The sequence below is a fragment of the Arvicanthis niloticus genome, chromosome 6 (genome assembly GCF_011762505.2).
Source record: "Arvicanthis niloticus isolate mArvNil1 chromosome 6, mArvNil1.pat.X, whole genome shotgun sequence".
Taxonomy (NCBI): domain Eukaryota; kingdom Metazoa; phylum Chordata; class Mammalia; order Rodentia; family Muridae; genus Arvicanthis; species Arvicanthis niloticus.
The window spans coordinates 54,081,440-54,103,564 of NC_047663.1; the positions used below are offsets into that span (position 1 = coordinate 54,081,440).

Below are 22,125 nucleotides of genomic sequence, written 5' to 3' on the forward strand. Positions count from 1 at the left end.
TACATTCTTTTTGTTTGTTTGTTTGTTTGTTTTTCGAGACAGGGTTTCTCTGTATAGCCTTGGCTGTCCTGGAACTCACTCTGTAGACCAGGCTGGCCTCGAACTCAGAAATCTGCCTGCCTCTGCCTCCCAAGTGCTGGGATTAAAGGCGTGCGCCACCACTGCCTGGCGGTTTTTTTTGGGGGGGGTTGATGGGTGGGGATACATTCTGAGAATGTCCTCCTTTGGTGCTTTTCTCTGACATTTTGTTCAGCCATGTCTCTTCTACTGACTCACTCTTCCCAGGGAGAGCATGGCCCAATTGATTGGCATAATCCTACTAGTTTGTAGAGTGTAGGACTTGTCTTTGAAGCCACAGAAATGCTCTCTCACTGCCCTCTGAGCTGTGGAGATTGCTTGCAGAATCTGTGAGCTTGTTTGCCTATTTTGCTCTTGAGAGACCATGCTAACTGTCATATCAGAGGACGTCACTGTGCCTGCCCCACACTGCCATCTTCCATGCACTTCATGTTAATGTTCCATGAAAGCTGTCAGTGGGGTGAAGAGAGGGGCATGGTGTCAGTGCATGAGATACAAGGCTGCCTCCAGCTCTCAGATTTGGGGAGCTTTTAGAAGGCAGTGCTTAAGCTCTGGTCCCTGTCCAGGAGTCTATTTTAGGAAGGTTTAAATTAAACACATGTAGACCTCACCCAAGAGGCAAGTCTCTAGGAGCAAGAGAATGCTCTGTCTTCTTAGCTTTCACCATGGGCCTCTGCAATCAGGTAAAGGAAACAGTAAGTAGATCTACTGTCTGACTTGGAAAGAGTAGGTTGAGACAAGGATGAAGGGCAAGCACTCAGAGGCTAACTGACCCGCAGCTTCTTCCCATTTCACAGTTCTCTGTGGCTCCGAGCAGGGAGATAGCTCTCTTCCCCTTTGTTAATGGCTTTGCTCTCCATGTGATGTGTGTAGCCTGAGCTCAGGGTGAATTTACAGGGAAGAATAATTTCTGCACACACCCATCCCATTCTCTTTTCTGAAAGGAGTTTCTGGTGGACAACACAAGAGCAGAAACTTTTGTTTTGACTCATAGAGACCTTGGCTTGGGTTGAAAAATTGAACAGTTTAGATGATTAATGGAAGAAAAGAATACCAATTTAGAAGTTTTGTGTCATGGGAGCCTCCTCAAGGCAATGAGGGAATGGTGATCAAATGTGTATTGTTTATGCTACGTTTGATAAAGGATGGACAGTCATGAGGAGATGTTACTGGACAAATGAGGCATGGTCTGATGGTAGACCAGTGAGTTCACTTCCCTGTGGTCCAACAAGCTCAATAATAAGGATGCTCTTTTCCTGTGGGATTAGGGAAGCCACCTTTCAAAGGAGGGTCTTAGGACATGCTTCAGGGGAAACTTAGGAAATCTTTCTTAGGTTACATGAACAACTAAAGAAAGAGTCGAAACCACAATGATCTTCCAACTTCTGCAGTTTTATCAAATTCCTTCAGCTTATCCCACTCCACCCACCAAGTACCACAGTCGAGTGCTATATCTAAACCCCATCAGCCACAGAGCAGCGGCATCACAAATGAATGTTAATCATTGGAGGTAAAGCACCTGCTATACAAGGGTCGTAAGTGTCCTCTAGGAGTGTAAATGTGTCGAAGGTTTGGCCTCTGGTCTGTGATACTCTTGGGGACAGGGCATGGAATGTTTAGGAGGTAGAGCCTAGTATAATAAAATTGGTCCCTGGGATGGGGTATTTGGGGGCTGGCATTTTCCTCTTACATTTTGCCTGTCAGCCATCATGAGGTGTGCATTCCATGTGCCTCTCCACCTTGCTGTGATATCTCCACACAGCATACCCCACAAAAGGAGGACAAATGAGCACGGATTAAGCCTGACCCCAAACAAGTCTCTGCTCCTTTGTCACATGTGTCTGTCACCATGATGAAGCACAGACATTTATAGGCAGGAGTCCTTTTAAAATGATGACCACTGAGGCTGGTGGCACAGGTCTGAAATCCTAGCTCCTAGGGAGGCTGAGGCAGAAGGATTGCAAGGCCAAGGCTGGCCTGAGCTGCAGAGTGCTGCCTGGACAACTTCCTGAGACCCTTTATCAAGATCTGAAGTAAAAGGAGGTCTGGAGGATTGTTTAGTCAGTAAAGTGACTGCTGTATAAACACAGAAGCCCAGGTTTGGATGCCCAGCAGATGCGTAGTAGTGTGCAACTATGAGCCCAGTGCTGGAGAGGTGGAGACACTAGGATTCTCAGGGGTCACTGGCCACCACTTTAGCTGAACTGGTGAGCTCCAGATTTGGTGAGAGACTGTGTCTCAACAAATAAGGCGGAAAGCAACTGAGGGAAGCATCAGACATGGACGTTTGCATGTACACACCCCACCTCCACCCCCACTTTCATCCCTGCTCCCCCACCCCCTGCATTATTTGCCTAATCTTTATGAGGACCCTGCCATGTAGATGCTATTCTTTGTATAATCTTCTTTCTATAAATGAAATGAATGGACAAAGAGGTTGAAGAATTTGCCCAAAGTCACACTGAGTGGTTGATGATGTTGCTATTTGAACCCACACCCTGGTACTGTCCCTGTGTCCTACTGACCTCGGTTTGAGCTCTCTACTCCTCTGTACCCACTCATGTACCCTGAGCAGATGCTTAATAAATATTTGTTGAATCCTTAAAAGACTGCAACAAACTGTACCATTTAAATAAATAGCCAGCTATGCACACAGTCAATAAGAGTAAACGTCTGCAACTATTTATGGCTTTCATCTGGGCTGAGACACAAATTGTACTTTTGTCTAAGGAGATGTTAGAAGGGCTTGAGTAGTGGGGAGGTCCAGCCTGCATCTACCCAGAGGGGTGGGAGTGGCAGAGGTGACCCAATATGCCATTAGAGTTGTGATGTTTGCCGTGCGAGATGTGGGCAGGATGAAAATGGAAGACAGGTAAAATCCAACAATGTCTGCAATATATTTCTAGTCTCTCCCAATGCTGGCTTCCTGGTGTTGACAGATAGACTATGTTCATACCATCTGTGAATACAAGGGAAATGGAAGGAAGCCCTCTGTGATCTCTTTGATACCGTTCTGTAGAACTAACATCATTCCATAGTTAATATGCACTTTAACAACCCATAATTGGGTCAGAGAGATGGCTCAGTGTTTAAGACTGCATATTACAGTTGCAGAGGACCTAAGTTTGGTTCCTAGAACCCATGTCAACATGGCCCACACCCCATCTGCAAGTGAGGCATCAGATGCTTCTGGTCCCCATGGTAACCTGCACTCATATGCAAACTCACATTTCAGACACACCACACTACACACACACACACACACACACACACACACACTTTAAAAACTGTAAAAACCCAAAATTACCATAATATAGCTCAAGAAATCAATTGCTGGTGAGACACAGGCCTGCACATAACCATATTGATGTGTGTTGTTGCTCTAGATAATCCAGAGTAAGAGTCACAAGTTCAGGCTCTTGTCAGTGCAGAGCAAATAGCACAAAGAGTGCAAGCCATATGGAGGCTGTTCAACATGCTCCCTCTAAACATTAAAGTCTAAAGGGAGAATCGCCAGCTAGCCATAGTTGATTGTCAAGCAGGAGTTTGCAGCCTTGACATCCAGTTGCTCTAGCTTCCAAAAGATTAAAATTCGAGCATCCTTGCTTACATCTCCTTACTAAAGACGTCTCCTACAGTAAAAATAACTCTATGTTCTATGCGAAAGTAGTCTTTAGGTCAAATCCCAACCTGTGTTCATCATTTTGCAACCTTTGAGCCAACGGGATCTTAAAAATATTCCTGGATATTTAAACCAATGAAATAATCCTTAGGGGCAGGGCTTGGTGGTAGAGCCATGTGCTCAGCACACGTGAAGCCCTGGTCTCAATGCTCAGCAATCAAAAAAGGAAAAGAAAAAAAAAGTCTCCCTGAAAGTATGTGGGTGGGTGTGGGAGCAGAGGTGGATCTTAGCTCCCTTCAGGAGAAGCACATAACCAGGGTCTGTCACTCACCTCTCAAGTCGTGGGTTCCACTAATTGTCAATGCTCTGGGGACATCCAGCTCGAATGGATAGGTGGAGTTCCTTTTGTGTGATGGCTATAAAGAAGCAAAATGTTTTGCTGCATGGGTGGCCATGCATTTGAATGGGTCTCATAGACACAGGATGGAGTTTAGCCTTTTGGAAGAATGGCATGTGGACTTTCTGCATCTTTACACCTCTCTCTCTCTCTCTCTCTCTCTCTCTCTCTCTCTCTCTCTGTGTGTGTGTGTGTGTTGGGGGTGGGGCTTCCTCCTACTCTGGTTCTTTACGTACTTGGGTTAAAAACACATTACAATTAAGCTCTGTTTTTCCCCAGTGTGGATTAGACACCAGTTTAGTTTGTTTTTCCTGAACATGAATCACCTTTGCTAATTCTGTTAATTTCAAATCAAGAAGCAGATCAGCGGTAAAGTGAGGCCATTTCAAGCCTCCACTACTCTCCAGAGTCCACTATGGAGTTCTTTAAAACTTCACACTCTTGGGGGACAGCCTCCCAAAGTTTGGCCTCAGAGTGTCCACACTAGGACATAGAAAGATGTCCCTTAATGGACATGGGAGACCTATTTCAAAACCCACCGGAGGCGCTGACATCCTTTCATTATACCTAATTTTTAAAGTTTTATTTTATTTAGTTATTATGTGTATACATCTATATGGGTGCCTGTCAGCTGTGTGCAGGTATCCATGGAAACTGGAGGAAGGCATCAGCTTCCCTGGAGCTGGAGTTTCAGCTGGTCGTGAGCTACATGATATGGATGCTGGAACAGAACCTGGGTCTCCTGGAAGAAGAGCAAGCATTCTTAACTGCTGATCTATCTCTTCTCCTGGTCTATGTACTTGAAATCATCTTTAGATTATGTCTAGTACATGAAGCAGTGTGAATGCTGTGTAAATAGTTGTAGTGTTGCAATGTCTAGAGATAAATGACAAAGAAATAAATCTGTGCAGGTTCAATACGGACACAACTGAAGAAATCATGTCAATCAATCTACAGTTGGTTGGATCCTCCGGGGCAGAACCTACACATTCTGAAGACCCACTGTATATATCTTTAAGGCCTTGAAAGGAATTTTAAATAGCCAGCCAGTTCCTGGGATTCACCAGTTTGGAGCAATTGGGCCCCAGCTGTGCACTTTGCTCGTGGGTGGTACAAAGGAATGTTTGTCTTTTTTATGTGTGTGTATAGACTGTAAACAACCGCCAACCTCCACACTGTGTACTTTAGTGTGCTTTATGAGGAGGATCAGTTTTCCATTTCCTGTGGCTCTTGCTGTCACAGGATTGAGGGACAGCTGAGGGCAGGCCCCACTTGAGGCTGGAGATATCCCCTTGGTCTCTGTGGCCCTGGGCAACTCATTTTCTTTCTTGTCTGAGGTTGATATTGGAAGTGCTGAATTACTGGGGAAAGCAAGCAGTATCAGGACCTGCTAGCTGAACTTGGAAACTTGTCAAACTTGGGGGCATATCTAAGGGTGGTAGCTGCTTGCATAGAAGTAAGAGTATTATCCATCAGATGCGTCGATTATCTGTGGGCAGGATATCCTACTAGGGATGGTTCCGTAAATGCTCCCTGAGTATCTGCTACATACAGGGGTACAAGAGTAAGTAAGGTCACAAAAGACAAACTATCTGTTCACCAAGAGTGGGAGATTTACAGTACAGATGTGCACAGTGGGCAGGATATGTTGCCTAGTCCCAGCAAGGCCCTCATGACCGACACTTGGTATCATTTGCAGATTGGCAAAATCAACGCTGCTCCTCATTCCTTTGTTGGGGGTTCATGAGGTCCTCTTTACTTTCTTCACTGATGACCAAGTTCAAGGATTTTCAAGACTTATTCGGCTCTTCATCCAGCTGACTCTGAGCTCCTTCCACGTAAGTAGTCTGACTCATGCTTTGGCTCAGAGAAGAAAAATACACAGGGGCCAAACAGAATTGAGCAGAGCTGGGGAGCAACACACTTTTCTAGTATTGGCGGGCTTTATTGGTGGGAATCTGTGACATTCCAGGGTGAAAAGATGAGGAAGTGCTGCCTAGATCCTGCCGGGGCATGATTCAGTGACTCAGAAGAGAAAATCGGTCTTGTTCCTGGATTGTAGTAGGTGGTATGACTCATGATCATATGAACTGTGAATGTCACCTTGAAGCCTTTTATTAAGGGCCTAGTTTTTGCTGTGTTATCTGCAAAGCATCGTACAAAGCAGACCATTTCCACGCATCCTGTGATATGTCTACACGGCACACAATACTACTAGGGTAGGGAGTAGAGAGTCCAGATCAAGAGGCTCTTAATCCAGATAGATAGGTGTGCACCAAAACTAGAAACAGGGGTTCAGCTTTGGTTGCCTGGATGCTTTGTTTAACCACTGCTAACTGTCTATGAACTGTCAGCTTAGCATGGCCTTTAGCCGTGACATTGGAGTCAGGCATCTAGATAGGACATGGGGGTGGGGGTGGCTAAGCTTTGGCATGATGAAGCCTACCAGGGCCCTGTGGCTCTTCGCACACTCCAGCAACCTGAGCTGGGGTTAGCTTCATTTGATTCGACTTCCTGGGGCCTCATTTATTTTTACTATCAACTATAATCCTTTCTTCTATTTGGTCTGAGGGCCTCTCACTTTCTACACGTTCTCTCCATGTGATCTCTCTGCAGAATGACTGCTTTTTATGTGGCAGCTCAGGGCCCCCAAGAGCATGGGAAAGGGGGGCTGTTGGCATTGTAATGCTGAGGCCTGGAGCTGACATCTTGATGACTCCATTGTACTCTGCAGTTTAAAGCAAGCCTAGAGTATCCTGGCATAGTGAAAGAGGGTGAGACTGAGGAGGGGTATGGGTATAGAGAGGCATGGCTCAGGGGCAAAGGTCAGTAAGGCAATGGAACTCCAATAATAACATAGGCATAGGCAAAATCCCCATTCAGTAGTAGTCTTAGAATTAATCAACTTAACTGGGCAGTGCTAGTATAAGCCTTTAATCCCAGCACTCTGGAAGCAGAGGAAGGTGATCTCTGTGTTTGGGGCCAGCCTGGTCTACATCTACAGAATGAGTTCTAGCACAGCCAAGGCTACAGAAAGAAACCCTGCCCAAAACAAAAACAACAAAACAAACAAACTAATAAGAAAACAACCAAAAAAAACCCCAAACCAATCAACCAAACAAAGAAATAAAACCACCCCTACCCAACTCAACCCCAAACAAAACCAAACAAACAACAAAAAGAATTGACCAATGTCAACTTCAAATTAACCACTTGAGGTTGACATAAAAGGGGTCTTCTGGTATGGAGATGAAAGAACTTGGCAAAATTTCCTCCTCAGAGAGCCACAGGCACTGGGCTGTAGCTCGGCTGGTAGAGAGCTGGCTCAGCATGTGTAAAGTCCTGAGTTTGACCCACAGCACCACACAATTGTGTAACCTTGAGTGTAACCTTCAGTAAATAATCCCAGCAGCCAGAATGTCATGGTCATTTTCTATTCCATAGTGAGTTAGAGGCCAGCCTGGGCTACATGAGACGGTACCTCAAAAAATAAGGAAATGTCTCCTAGTAACGTCAGAAGCTACATCCATAAAATCTTACCAGTATGACTGCCTTAACATGATCCGAACAAAGACGACAACAGCACACATGCTACATGGACAGGGGAAAGCCCACGAGGCCTCAACCCTACACCAAGAACTACAGGCAATTAAGGAATGTTGAGAGTGGGAGAGGGAGTGAGTCTTTCCCAGGGAAGAGCTCACCAACTGGTTATTCGATATCAAATGGTCATCCCTGAAGACACAAATAATAGTAATATTATAGAGGCTGGGCAGGTTGTTTTTGGGAGCACACACACACACACATACACACACACAACAATAATTTTAAAAAGAGGCTGTTAATTCAGAAGAGAGCAAGGAGGGGTGTATGAGAGGGCTTGGAGAGGAACTGGAAGGGAGAAATGATGCATTTCTATGATCATCTCCAAAGAGAAAGAGAAACTTCACCAAAGAAGCAAAGTTAAAACTTCAATGTAAAGTGAGCCACCGCGCTGCTCTAGAGGGGAGGGAAGGAAGCTGAACTTGATGGACCTGGACAGGACAACTGTCAATCGTAAACACCTTAGGACACTAGTCCAAGACAAGGGTCAGTTTCGGAAACATTATTGAAGCCGAAGAGGGCCAGTAGGAGTCTGTGCACTGTTTCGGGGATAGTTTTAGTTGCTATGTCCTACTCAGCAATGAGGAGCTCCTGGTGAGAGTTAGCAGCTTTCCAGCAGGAGGCCCTGTGATTTAGACAGACACGAGAGCAGGAAACTCCATGGGTCTGGGCTCCAGTCAGCCATGGGGAAATTTTTTTTTTATTTTTTATTTTTATTTATTTATTTATTTATTTATTTATTTATTTATTTTGGCGCAAGGGAGGCCAATCACAGTTATTTATTTATTTATTTATTTATTTATTTATTTATTTTGGCGCAAGGGAGGCCAATCACAGTTATAGGTGGGGCAGTCCTATTCAGGGCAACAAATAGACTTGGTGGATTAGCCAGAAGATGAGAAGCAGAAGCTGCTGTGCTAGGCTACCCTCTGTCTCTCAGGAAGACTAAAAGATTTTGCACACGCCCAAATTTGCAGACATGCTCAAGGGAGATCAGAAGTCCATGCCTCCCTAGATGGTTATGAGTTCCTTCACACATGGAGAGTAGACATGAGGGGACCTGGAAAGAAAGGCTCTGGGATACCTCTTTACTGGCTGAACCTGGAATGTGTTCTCCAGTGACACACAGGAGATGGCAAAGTATTTGGGGACCTTACATGCAAGGTGGTTAATCATGATTTCTAACCAGTCACTGGCTCCCTGTTCAGCTAATACAAACAGGGGCAGGAGACTTAACTTACAGGCAAGAACCCAATTTTTCTAAGAGGTTAATAAAGATGATGTACACATGTACGTGCCTGCATGAGTCTGTGTACACTCCACATGTGCAGGTGTCTAAGAGGCCAGAAGGCACGAGATGCCCTGTAACTGGAGTTACAGGCAGTTGTGCATCCTGTGGCGGAGGTGCCAAAACCTGAATCTAAGTCTTCTGCAAGAGCAGTAAGCGTTCTTAAGTGCTAAGCCATCTTTCTAGCCCAAGATCCTACATTTTTAAAATGAGCACCGATGCCAATGACTGCATATGTGTAGGGAGATGGATCTCATGGAAACAATAAAGTTACTAAACCAAAAGTCAGATCACTCATCGGTGAGGAGGGGAATAAGATAACAAAGTCTCTAAAACCCTACTGAGGGCCGTGGCTCACGCTGGTAATCTCAGTGCTCACCAGGCTGAAGAAGGAAGAGTTTTTTTTGTTTTGTTTTTTTTTTGTTGTTGTTGTTTTTTTTTTTTTTTTTGTTTTTGGTTTTTTGAGACAGGGTTTCTCTGTGTAGTCCTGGCTGTCCTGGAACTCACTCTGTAGACCAGGCTGGCCTCGAACTCAGAAATACGACTGCCTCTGCCTCCCAAGTGCTGGGATTAAAGGTGTTCACCACCACCGCCCGGCTGAAGAAAGAGTTTTAAGCCAGCCTGCTCTATATAGGGTTTTCCAGGCCAGCCTGAGGTCCAGGGCAATAACCTATTTGATCTACTCTTTTTTGGAAAAGAAACACACAGTGACAATAACAGCATTAATTTTGAAATCTAAAGTTAGAAGACAGACAAAGAAACAGGAATGTGTGACCCATACTGAGGAAAAAAAATGACATCAATGACAATTCTCCAAAAGTATGATGACTAGAATGGAGATTTCCGCAGAATAGTGTCCTCTCAGAACTAAGGTAGCAGAAGAAAAAGAAAAGAGTGACTGTGAAGACAGGTCTGTGGAGATGATTGCTTCCGCTTAACAGAGAGAAAATGGTAAGGAAATGACAGAGCTTTGATAACCCGTATGATGCCCTCGGAAGCAGCATGTATGCATGGGGAGTCCTAAAAAAAGCCGAGACAAGAAGCAGGAGGGAAAATGTGCAGAAGCAATGCTTGAAAACCTCCCTGATTGGAGGAAACTCTTGAATCCATGTGCACAATGGGCTTAAGTAGCATCAAACAAAGGTTATTTACATCCAGAGACCTTGAAGTCAAAATGCTCAAAGTCAGTGGGACTCCACGGTCATAAGCCTGCAATCCTAACACTCAGGAGGCTGAGGCAAGAGGACCACAGACTCAGGGCCAGCCTGGGTAGGAGAACAAGATCTTAACTCACAAGCAAGATATAATCTTTAATATGGTGAAAGAATAGCAACTCTTTACACAACTGAGCCAGCCAAATGAGAAGGAAGCCAGAGGTATGGCAGGGTGAGAATAGGGTTAATAAAAGGATGTCAATTAATAGCTCCAGTGCTTGCAAAACTGACTTAAGATGAAGTAATGTATGTTCTCAGGTAGATAATGACTGAGAGAATTTGCTGACAGTCCCACAAGTGGTTTCAAGGGAAGCCCTTCAGTCTGGAGGAAAAAAAAGACAATGTACAGTAACTCAAATTCGCAAGAAGTTGAAACACTGACAAAGGTGTATATATATATACATATATATATATGTATATATATATATGTATATATATATGTGTGTGTGTGTGTGTATACACATATATACGTACATACATATGAGAGACAACATAGTACATTGATTTTTTTTCCTTAACCGATTTAGAAGACACAAGATGATTGTACAATGTAATAGTCATTATGTGATTGGGTTTGTAACATAAAAAGTCACATATACATCACAATAATAGCACAAGGAGGAATGAATAAATGGAGGTGTACTAAATTTTCTATATTTTACTAAAATGAAATTACTATTAATATAAAATAAACTGTGACAAGTTAGGATGCATGCTGCAGTCCCCGAGCTATTCAAATAACTAAAATGTAGCAAAAAACAGCCTCAAGGGATTGAATTGGCTTGCTGAAAAGTCTGTTTGACACTCCCTCAGTCTCAGATGCCCTTGTGGAGAGAGAAGTTATCACACCCATCAGAAAGATGAAAGCTGAGGCACAGAGATTGCACAAGTGCTAACAAAGTCAAAGATGGAAAGTTTTATCTAGAAGTTAAGCCCTTGCCTGTAACCCAGCATGCCACACCTAGCATGTCACATAGCACATGGTGGGCATCCTGTAAAGACTGTAACCAGGAGACATCAAGTTACCTATCCCACAGTCTTCAGGCCTCTGTCACAGGTGCTGAGATCCTGTGCAGAGAGCAGAGAAAACATGCCAGCCCCCTTCATTCCCACCGATGACTCAGGGACACGGCACAGAAACAGAACAGCATTTTTCTCTCCCTCTTATTGGAGCTAAATTTTCTGTGGCTTTAAACCAAGGCACCAGACCCCATTGGTAACATCTTTTCCATCATTGGAATATGTTTAATTTATTTCGGTCTTTTGGGGGGGGGATTTCAAAAGCTAAGAGGTAGTGATTTGACTTTCCTGTGTGGCTTGGCTCTAATCTTCTGCAAAATGTAATCTCAAAAGAAAAAAAAAAGCAAAACAAAAGCAAATCCTCCAGCTGTTTGGTGGCCTTTTGCCATACTAGTTAATGTAAGCCCCAGCTCATCTGATAGCACACATCCAAGGCGAGCTGAGGACCAGACACTCATGAGGAGATCATGGGACCAAATGTCTATGGAGGGAACTTTGCTTAGCAGACTCCTTAGGCCTAGAGGATGCTCTGGCCATTTGTGTAATAAATCACTTACGAACTTCAGGCTTAAAGCAGTAATCACTATTAGTTTTGATGATGCTGTGGGTTGGGCTGTCCAGACTTCATAGGCATAGTGTTTTTGATACATGTAATTTTGACTGTACCTGTAAACGTCTTGAAGGTTTCATCAGGCTGGAATGCCTGTCCTCAGTGGGTCATTCACATAACTACATGTTGATGTGTCCTGTTGGCCAGGAGTTCAGCTAGAACCATTGATCAGTGAGCTTCATTTCCTCCGTGCATCTTGAGCATCTCACAATATAGCAGATGGATTCTTGGAGCACTCCAAGAGCAAAAGTTCCAGGAGGGAGCAAGAAGGAATCTCCATCTTCCAAAGGCAGAAGCTCAAAAGTAAATACCTACCTGGAGTGACGCTTCACCACGTTATGCTGGTAGACAGTCACAGGGTCATCTTAGACTCAAGAGGAGGGAAAATGAGATTCAGGTTTTAATGTGAGGAGCAGATTTCGCCTATTTAATGAGAAGAAACACTGGGGCTCTCTTTGGAGAAGGGCTGCCACATTGGATCAGTCTAGCCACCAGCAGAAGCTTTGCTCATCTTGTGCTACTGAGGACCGTGAGGGTTCACAGAGATGCGGCAGCATGTTCTGAACCAGGATGGCTGTAGACAGAGGCTCCCCATATCTCACTGAACAGAAATGAGTGGGAGGAAGGGCACATATGGCGAGGCATGTTTGGTGCCTTCTTGGCCATCTTGGTGACTTCACGAAAGGAATCAGGGAGAGCGGTGGTTAGTTCCCATAGCTTCCCTCCTCCCTCGCTGCCTTGGGGTTCCCCATCACTCTTCAAAAGTTTACTACCTGGAGAGCTTCAGCAGCCTCCTGTTTTCATCAGGTTTTTAGAGAGACTGCCACATGTTGGGGACATGTGAGAGACATGTGTTCTGTAGGACCTGCTCTCTTTACACTTGCTGTATCTGGAGCAGGAGCCAGACTGCAGGATGCTCCTAAACCGGTGAAGTGAAGACACACTTGTCAAGTGTATCCTATTTTAGTTAGTTTTGTGAGGATTCTGGCACCCCAAGAGCCAGCTCTTCTTATAACACATGTTCAGAAGTAATTATTACTGTTCCTGTGACCCCACAACAAGCTGTGAACCTCTGATTCAATTGCATGTGTGAATATATATATAGGTGACTATAAAGATCAGAGACAACTTCCTCTCAGGGTTGTGTTCCATTAGTGTCAAAAGATACAGGAAATCCAGGCATAGTGGGGCATATCTGTAATCTCAGGATGTGAAATACTGAGGTAGGAGTTTTGTACCACCCAAGCTCATTGTGAGACCACATCTTAAATAGATATAGATAGATGATAGGTAGATAGGTAGATAGGTAGATAGGTAGATAGATAGATAGATAGATAGATAGATAGATAGATATATATATAGATAGATAGATAGGATATAGAAAAAGTCAGCCTTTCATTGTGACCTTTCAGTTGGATATGTGTCCTGCTTGTGGGGTCTGGAATTTTGGGAATCTTTCTTTAAACACTCACTGCTCAGAGCCCACACATATTTGTTCCAATATGTCAAACACAGTGCATACGCCACAGTTCTTTACTTCAATTAGGGAAAGTCAAGACATGTATTCCAAGTAGCTATGAAAAGAATAGAATAGAAGTCATGTCATCACAGTTTAGAAGTAGCTTGACATTGTATGTGACAAAACCCTTATGACAGAATCCCAACTCATTCATCCATTCATCCATCTATCCATTAAATAATATATAATACAAAATACATAATGCATTTCTATTTTCATTGGTTATTTTATTTATTTACATTTCAAATGTTATCCCCCTTCCCAGTTTCCCCTCCATAAACCCCGTATCCCCTCCTACTCTCCCTGCTTCTCTGAGGGGGCTCCCCCACCCATCTACCCACTTCCATCTCACCGCCCTAGCATTCCCCTACACTGGGGCATCGAAATGCATTTCTATTATGTGCCATATATCTCTAGGAACTGAAGATGTAGTAGTGTAGTCTAGATACGGATGCTGCCCTCACTGTGAGTATTACAGAGAAGGACTGATAATGGCCAAGTAGATAAAAGATGGTATAAGTCCAGTACTTAAAGTTGGACAGCCTGCAAAGACTTCTTTGTGGTGATTTTTTGAGCTGATATCTGAATTTTAAGAAGTCAAATTAGGTAGAAATTTGTGGACAGAGCATCCCAGGAAACACACGATGTGGATGGGCTCAAGAAAGAAGTGAGCTGTGGTACGGCTGGGGCTGGGTGGTATCCACACCTTGTTTAGGCCCCTTCCTAAACATATTGAATGGCAATTACCCAGGTGTCAGGTTTTGTAGAATGATGGCCTATGATTTCCCAGGCTAGGTCATTGAGAGGAGTGTACAGCTTCTGTCTGGCTCATCCTTCCTGGGAAAGTCAGGTCCCTTGAACAACTCTCTGAACAGTGAACTGGGACCTGCTGCCTTCAAGCTAAGTGAATCTGAACATGAACAGAGATTCTGAACATAAACACCTTTGCCTGGGGCATATCCTGCAAGACTGTTTGAACATTAATTGATAAATAACCATTATTACATGAAGAGGACATCTTCGTTTCTATGGTTGTGACTATATTTTACTGTGAAATCAGGAAATTTCTGAGGTGTGGGCCAAATTTTTAAATAACAATATGGGAGCCAAAAGGAGAGCCCAGCAGTTAAGAGTGTTGGTTGCCTTTGAGAAAACCTGAATTTGGTTCCCAATATCCATGTCACGTGGCTCAGAACTCTACTTCTAGGGGATGTAACACCTTCTTCTAGTCTATGTAGGTACATGACCACATGCACACACACACACACACACACACACACACACACACACACACACACACACACAACTTTCTTTTAAAATGTTTTTAAAAGTAATGATTTGAAGGTGTGATCTACAACAATACAGTCAGCATCTCCAGAACAACCTCACCAGCCACATAAGCCCCAGCATTTCAAGTCTACATGTTAAGTGACTATTGTGTGCAATTTGGTGATCAAAGCAATAAGGATTTATTGTCATATGCATATCCTGTGGCTGAAGGGGTGGCAGTCTCTCACTGGACATTCTGGCTTAGCATCATCAAGGTGGCTGAGAGAAAACGGGGCATGAGATGCAGTCAGCACCACAGAGGCCCAGAGCCCAGATCACCTCAGACTGTCCACGCTTAGGAGAGTTTATTTTGTGCTAAGTGAGATGAGAAACCGCTGATGGGAAATAATCTTTCATTCCAAAGAAAATAGTTAGACAAAAGCAAAGGGTGTTTGTTAAGTGGTGTAAGTGAAAATTTCAGGACCAGCTGTAACTGGATGCCAGTCCACAAACAATCCAAGGGCAATCTGCCCTCTCACCATCACTATTCTCAGTGGTTGGCTTCATGCCCAGGAGGCCTTTCTGTCTGGATCATGAGAAGATGCCAGCACTATCTCTGAGTTTACACTGTTCATAAATATAATTATTATGGCAGACACAGAGGGGGAGAGCACAATCTCTTTTTCTAGTTAAAAAAAGCTCTAATTGGCCTTGCCCATGTCACAGAGATGGTTTGGGCTAATTATTACAGTGATGATCATCCTAAAACATGAAGACCTCATGATTGACAGCCACACCAGAGGCTCAGGGAATAAGATAGGGAAAGAATACAAATTGGCAGCACTTGGAAGGCAGAGGCAGGCAGATATCTACAAGTTCAAGGCCAGGCAGTACTACATAGTGAGACCCTACGCAAAAGAAAGAGAAGAGGAGGGAAAAATGAATTAGTCAGTGACCACCATAGAAAAGTAAAAATGGGACCATGACCTTCCCTGTACTTGTCCCATTGAATGAATGACCCAGGATCCTGGGAGGCCAGTTATCATGGACTTAAGTGTACCCACCAGTACTCAGGAGGCCATCTATGTGGAGAGTGTGTATCAAGATAAGAAGAGACACCAACCAGCATGATTAACTCCATTCTGTATAAGCACTACACAAATACCTCATCTCCGGGATCTTCAGGCACTTCCTCTACAACATAGGAGTTCATACTGTGTTTTCCTTTTGTTCCAGGGATTTCTGGTGGCCTTGCAGTACGGCTTTGCCAGTGGAGAGGTATGTTTTCTGTGTTGCCATTTAGCTTCTGGTGATGTGGAGGCTGCAATGCTATGTTCCCTATGGGTATTTGCCTGGATGATTGGATGACTATCAGTGGCATGTATTGGCACAGATTTTTCTTGTGAGCATTTATTAGAGAGAACAGGAGGCAGATTAAACTCATGGAAAAAGATGTTAGGAATGGTGTGAGAATCTCCGAACCCAGCCCTTGGTCTGTTGGGCATGCTCAGCACAAAGTAAATACCAAACACTGGGGAGCTATTTATTTATTTAACTTTTATTGCATTCTGTTTTCTCTGTGTGCTATTCGGTTTTCTGCTACTGTAGCAAACACTTGAGATAATCAACTTACAAAGAAGGAAAGGTTTATCTGGCTCATGGGTTCAAAGGTTTCAGTCAATGCTTGGTTGCCTGGCCATCTTGCCTTTAGGCCTGTAGTGAGACAATTTTTAATAATGGGAAGGCATAGTGAAGTGAGTGAGAGAAGGAAGGAGGGAAGAAGAAAAGGAAGGGAAGAAGGAATGAAAGAGTGAGAGAGTCAGGGGCGGGAGGAGTGAGTTCATATTCCAATATCCTCTGCAGGAATAGCTCCTTCCCAATAATGTAACTTCCTTCCATTAGGCCTCGTGTCTTAAAAGTCTTAAAGCCCAATAGGGCCAAGGGCTGAAAACTAAAGCCTTCAGTGCAAGAGCCTTATCCAAAGTATAACCCCTGGGAAAAGGTGTAAAGGGGCCAGCGGCAGGAGCCAGGATGGTGTTGTCAGAAGTCAGTGGTTTCCAGCCCCCTTTCCTCTTCTTCCTCCTCCCCTCAGGGGGCTGTTTCTTCCAACAGAACACAACCCTGTCAGCAGTGAACCCCCACTTCTGTTTTGCTCACTGTTGTTTCTGTCTCCAATGGAGCTCCTCATCTGCCAGGCAGGTTTCAACAAAACCACCACAATGCAAAGGCCCCTCCTGAATGCTGTATCTCACGTTTCCAGGCTCCCATCAAAAGGCAGAAGGGAAACCGGTAGTGGAAGATTTTAAACTGGCTTTACATCTAAGGCTAAGCAATGCTTCATTCTATGAAATAAATATTCAGATAAGCACAGGAGAGGGGGTTGTTTTTATAGATACAAAGTGAATAAGAGAAACATAAATTAAGAAGAAAATGATTATTTCCAAGGGATTTTTTTTTTTTGTAAGATGGTGTCCTGATTAGGGTTTCTATTGTTGCAATGAACCATGACTAAAAAGTAAGTTGGGGAGGAAAGGGTTTATTTATCTTACACTTCCACATCATCAAAGCCAGTCAGGACAGAAAGTTAAACAGGGCAGGACCTGGAGGCAGGAGATGATGCAGAGGCCATGGAGCGGGTGGATGTTACTTACTGGCTTGCTTCACATAGCTTGCTCAGCCTGTTATAGAACCCAGAACCAGCAGCCCAGGTGTGGCCCCACCTATTATGGTCTAGGCCCTCCTCCTTCAATCATCACTTAAGAAAGTGCCCTACAGGCTTGTGCCCTTCTGATCTTATGGACACATTTTCTTAATTGGGATTCTCTCCTCTCAGATAACTTTATAGCTTGTGTCAAGTTGACAATGAAACACCCCAGCACAGACAAGCACAGAGATTAATGCAGAGAAGTGCCCAGTGAACATGAGATTACTCCAGGTGACCTTTTTGTAGAAGGGTTGAGGTAGAGGGACTTTCATTACCATGTAAGCTGAAGCTGGCATCTTTGGGAAATTTGGCTGGTAACTCTTTTAGTTTATTTTGGTGGAATAGAACCTTAGTATGGGTGACTCCATTTTTATTTTCAGCACAGGAATTTAGACCTAGATCATGCATGACCTCCTCCAATGCTCAGTTAACAGTCTTCACCATGCTGCCTGCTGCTTCTGTCTCATAGTCCTGTCAGTGTCTGCTGTGTTCTGTGTCTTGCTTGTCTTTGCTCTGCTCTACCATTTAAAAAGTCAATTTCCCTAGGATAGCCCCTAGTAGCCCGCTCAATAAATACCTGCCAACTGGATATGTGAGCAATGGCTCCAAGATGGTGACCCCACATTTGTCTCACCTGCCAGGTGAAGGCGGAGCTGAGCAAGTCCTGGGGCCGCTTCTTATTGGCTCGCCACTGGGGCTGCAGAGCCTGTGTCCTCGGGAAGAACTTCCGGTTCCTGGGAAAATGTTCCAAGAAGCTGTCGGAGAGAAATGATGCTGAGACACTCCAGAAGCTACAGTCCTCAGCGTGCAGCTCACACTTGACCACTGGGACCCTGGGGGATCAGAGGGCACAGCTTCACAGGGGTCGTGGAGCTTGGCCCCCGGGAAGCAGCCTGTCTGAGAGCAGTGACGGAGACTTCACCCTGGCTAATACGGTGGAGGAGATTCTGGAAGAGAGTGAGATCTAAGGCAGGGCCCATCAGCCCAGCTTGGCAACTGAGGACTCCTAGGAAGGATATTGCTGAGCCCAGCGTCCTCCTCTTCCTTTCACTATCCCCATTTTGATGTGAAGTCTCTGCTGGGTCATCAAGCTCTGTATCACTGAGTCTTGGTGATGCCCACAGTCCCTCCTGCCCTTGTCACCCCACTGGCCCCCCTGCCACGTGCATTTCCCAGAATGTCTGTTGGTTTTGGATCCCTTCCCTAAAATCAATTTAATGGAGCCCACCATTAAGAAAAGCCATTTATTAAACAGGGTTCAGTTAGTATCTCCTTCCCATTCATGGTGTATGGCTTCCTTCTAGGGATGGGAGTAGAGTGCACTGGAACCACAGGAAGCTTTAAAGTATCAAGTTCTAGGGAGTCATAGCCAATATTCTAAGAGAGCAAGTCTGAGATGAGGACCCATTGGAAGTGTTGGAGGAAATGCGTCACCTTTGGCAAAACCCAGGCAGAATGGAGGGAGCAGCTACTCTGCAATGCTCTCCTGGGCATATCACTCTCTAGATAGGGTGTGACCTCATGTTGTCTCCCAGACCCCTCTCCTCCCTGCTTCTCTTCCTCTCCCGTCAAGTCTCATCTCCCTTTCTCCATCTTCATTCTGTTTGGGGTTGACCGAAGTTTGTATGTGTTAGTTTATGTCCTCATTCCTGTGGCCCAATACCTGACAAGTAGCAATTTAAGGGAGGAACTGCAATGTGGGCTCATAGCTTGAAAGTACAGTCCATCAAGGTGGAGAAGGCAGGGTGGTGAGAGGGGACCTAGTCGGTTTGTAGGATCATGAATTGGCTCATGAGGTGAATGTAACAGTTGTGGGCATGTGGGCAAAACCCAGGCAAGTTTTTGAGGTGAATATTAGGTTGTGGGCAAGTTTATGTCAACTTGACACACACCTAAACATCTCTGGGAGGAGGGACTCTTAACTGAGGACTGTCCTCCATCATGTTGTCCTGTAAGCTGGTCTGTACTAGCATTTTCTTGATTAATGATTGATGTGGAAGAGCCCAGCTCACTGTGGGCGGCGCCATTCCCTAGCAAGTGGTCCTGGGTTGTGTAAGAAAGCAGACTGAGTGAGCCACAATGAACAAGCCAATAAGAAGTATTCCTCCATAGTTCCTGCCTCTGCTCCTCCTGGAGTTTCATGCTCTGATTTTACTCAGTGATTGGAATGTGATGTAGAAGTGTAAACCAAATTAACCCTCTCCTCCTCAAGTTGTTTTTCAATCATGATGTTTATCATGGCAAAATAAAGCAGACTAGGCCAGCAACCAGTGCTGGAGAGTGGGCTACTGCTGCAACAAAACTGGAGGTGCTGTTGTGGGGAGGATTGTAGAAGTGTTTGGATCCTCAGGCTAGAAAAGCCTCAGTGTTCAAAGCTTAGTGGGTTTTACTGTGAGAGCTAGACAGAGTGTTGAGGGAAACACAGTCAACAGAGGCCTTGTTTGTGAATTTTCAGAGGGAAGCAAAGATTCTCTGGGTGGGTTGTTTGAGTTTTTTTTTTCTTTTTTTGAAGAGAGTCTATATTTTTTGGTCAGCTGTGGCTGATGAATTCACTTAATAATAGAGCAGTGTCATTGAGACAGAATCTTCTGGGAGGTGTCCCTTGGGATCAAAAGCTGTGGTCTGGTGGGGAGGCGGCCAAGTTGTACATTAGGCTGGTGGCAAACCTGGGCAAACCAGGAAGTCAGGCAGCAGATAGAGACCGGTGCTCTGCTCTCCTCTTCAGTTTTGCTCAGCTGGCAGGATGGTGCTGCCTATGTTCTGGGTGGTCTTCTGTCTTTAGGTAAGCCTCTCTGGAAATGTCCTAAGGCACAATGAAAGGTGTGAATCCTAGATTCTAAATCCAGGCAAGCTAACACTGAAGATCTACCACCACTGTCTGTGGTGGCTGTAGATGCTGGGAGCCTTTGGAACATTGTCACTGGCCTTGTCCTCTTCACCCTGGTTCTACCTGTCCTCCTGAACTCAGCTTCTACCAGTTCACTTGTTCTACATTTCTAGGGTTAGGACTTCCCTTTTATACTTGCTTCACCATTGATAGCCAGATTTCCTGCTCCAGGACGCTAATCCATTCTTCATCCTACATCGGTACCAAAAGCCCAGGTGAGGGAATAGGACTGTCTGAGTATGAACTTGCTGAAGGTGGAATGAGAAGCCCGGGGTTCTATAGCTGCCAGGCTCATTGGGCCTTCATGTCAATGGAAAATAAGCTGGATTTGACCTGACCTACAGAGGCTGAAGAGGGACAACCAGCCAAGACCAGGCTCAGTTATACAAGTCACAAGACAAGAGGTTGCAAGGTGACTGAGGGAGGAACTGTTTGTGGAAACATTGTGCAGATGGTGAGGAATGAGGCTTTTTTATGGGCAAGGTGTATGTGTCCATGGTTGGGTATGTTGTCTGGGTGAAGTATGTGTCCACGGTTGGGTGTATTGCCTGGGTCAGGTATGTGTCCATGGTTGGGTATGTTGCCTTGGTGGGGTATGTATCTATGGTGGGGTATGTATCTATGGTGGGGTATGTATCTATGGTGGGGTATGTATCTATGGTGGGGTATGTATCTATGGTGGGGTATGTTGCTGTGGACAGAAGTACTACCTTGATACTTCTCAAGCAGTGCTGCCAGGCTCACCAAATGAAACTTAAGATATTCTATTATATGTGAACTTCAGGCAATATCCATGGATAATCTTGTTATGTAAGTTTATTCTGGAATTTGAGTCTGATTGTACATTGTGTCTTACCTGGCTGTTTTCTTTATAAAGAGACTTGAAGGCAAGGCTAGGACAAGGGTGAGCCATTGAAGGTGGCCAGTCATCTCTGATGTCAGTGATAAAATAAGTTGTAACCTAATGCAATGGTTAAAAATCAACTGCAGTCCACAGGCCACTTCTAAGGATAGGATGCTGGCACCAGGTTAGGGATGAGTGTGCAACAAATGAAATCCCAGAAAGCCAGCATAGGTTTGAACTATGACCTTGTCTACAATGCTGATAACATGTTCCTTTTATCAGTGATTTTGGTGTTGAATGACTGCATTAAAATATTATTCATTAAAATATTATTTATCCTGATTATGGAGCTTTCTTGTATCTCTTTACATTTTATGCTATCCCCAGCTGAGCAGGAACAGAAATTAAGACATTAAGCAAATGCATAATGAAGCAAGGGTTTTTGGTATCCAGATTTCCAGAATTTATATTAAAATACATGTCCTTCCCCGCCCTCCTTTTTTTTTTTTTGCAAATGTCCTTACCCTGTCATTGAGCAACCAGTTCCAAGAATGATGGTTTCACCTTGCTTTCCTGGTATGTACCTAGCCTGGGGCTGGTGTGGAAAAGGGGCTTCAGACCCATTGGCTGAGAGTGGGTTAAAGTGTCTCTGGTGAGTCAGGTGTTGCCTAGAGCAAGCAAGCTACTTGAGATTTTTACCAGGACTAAGGAAAGGTTTTCCTAATGCATTTGTAAATGTCTTCCCTCTACCTCCTCCCACATATGGAGTCATTCTCCCACAATGCCTCCTCTCATTGTGCTACTGAGTAAAACAAGTTTATTAAGTTGCTTTCATGCTGTCCATTCCTTGTTGCTTATTGAGCTGGAAGTCTCCCATTTGCCTGGGGAATCTCTTGCACTGTTTCTGAACAGAAATGGGAAGAAGGTGTGTGTTCCCTTTTGAACCGGCCAGAAGCAGAGGTCAGATATCAAAAGAGTATCTACATTTTTTTCAAGCAAGCCCTTAAGTCACTCAGTGTGCTTGTTGCTCCACAGGTCTAGGCTGCTGCTCACAATCCTTCTGGCACCGG

General features: G+C 44.5%; 1 protein-coding gene across 1 annotated transcript in view; it reads left to right on the forward strand.

The window, feature by feature from the left end:
- The window catches only part of Glp2r (glucagon like peptide 2 receptor), a 67,684-nt gene extending 45,688 nt beyond the window's left edge, over positions 1–21,996 (forward strand). Inside the window, exons 11-13 of the mRNA XM_034506363.2 lie at positions 5,797–5,935; positions 15,857–15,898; positions 17,966–21,996. Of these exons, the coding sequence (XP_034362254.2) occupies positions 5,797–5,935; positions 15,857–15,898; positions 17,966–18,292 (508 nt within the window). The 3' untranslated portion in view covers positions 18,293–21,996. The remainder of the gene's footprint in view (positions 1–5,796; positions 5,936–15,856; positions 15,899–17,965) is intronic.
- Positions 21,997–22,125: the final 129 nt, after the last annotated feature.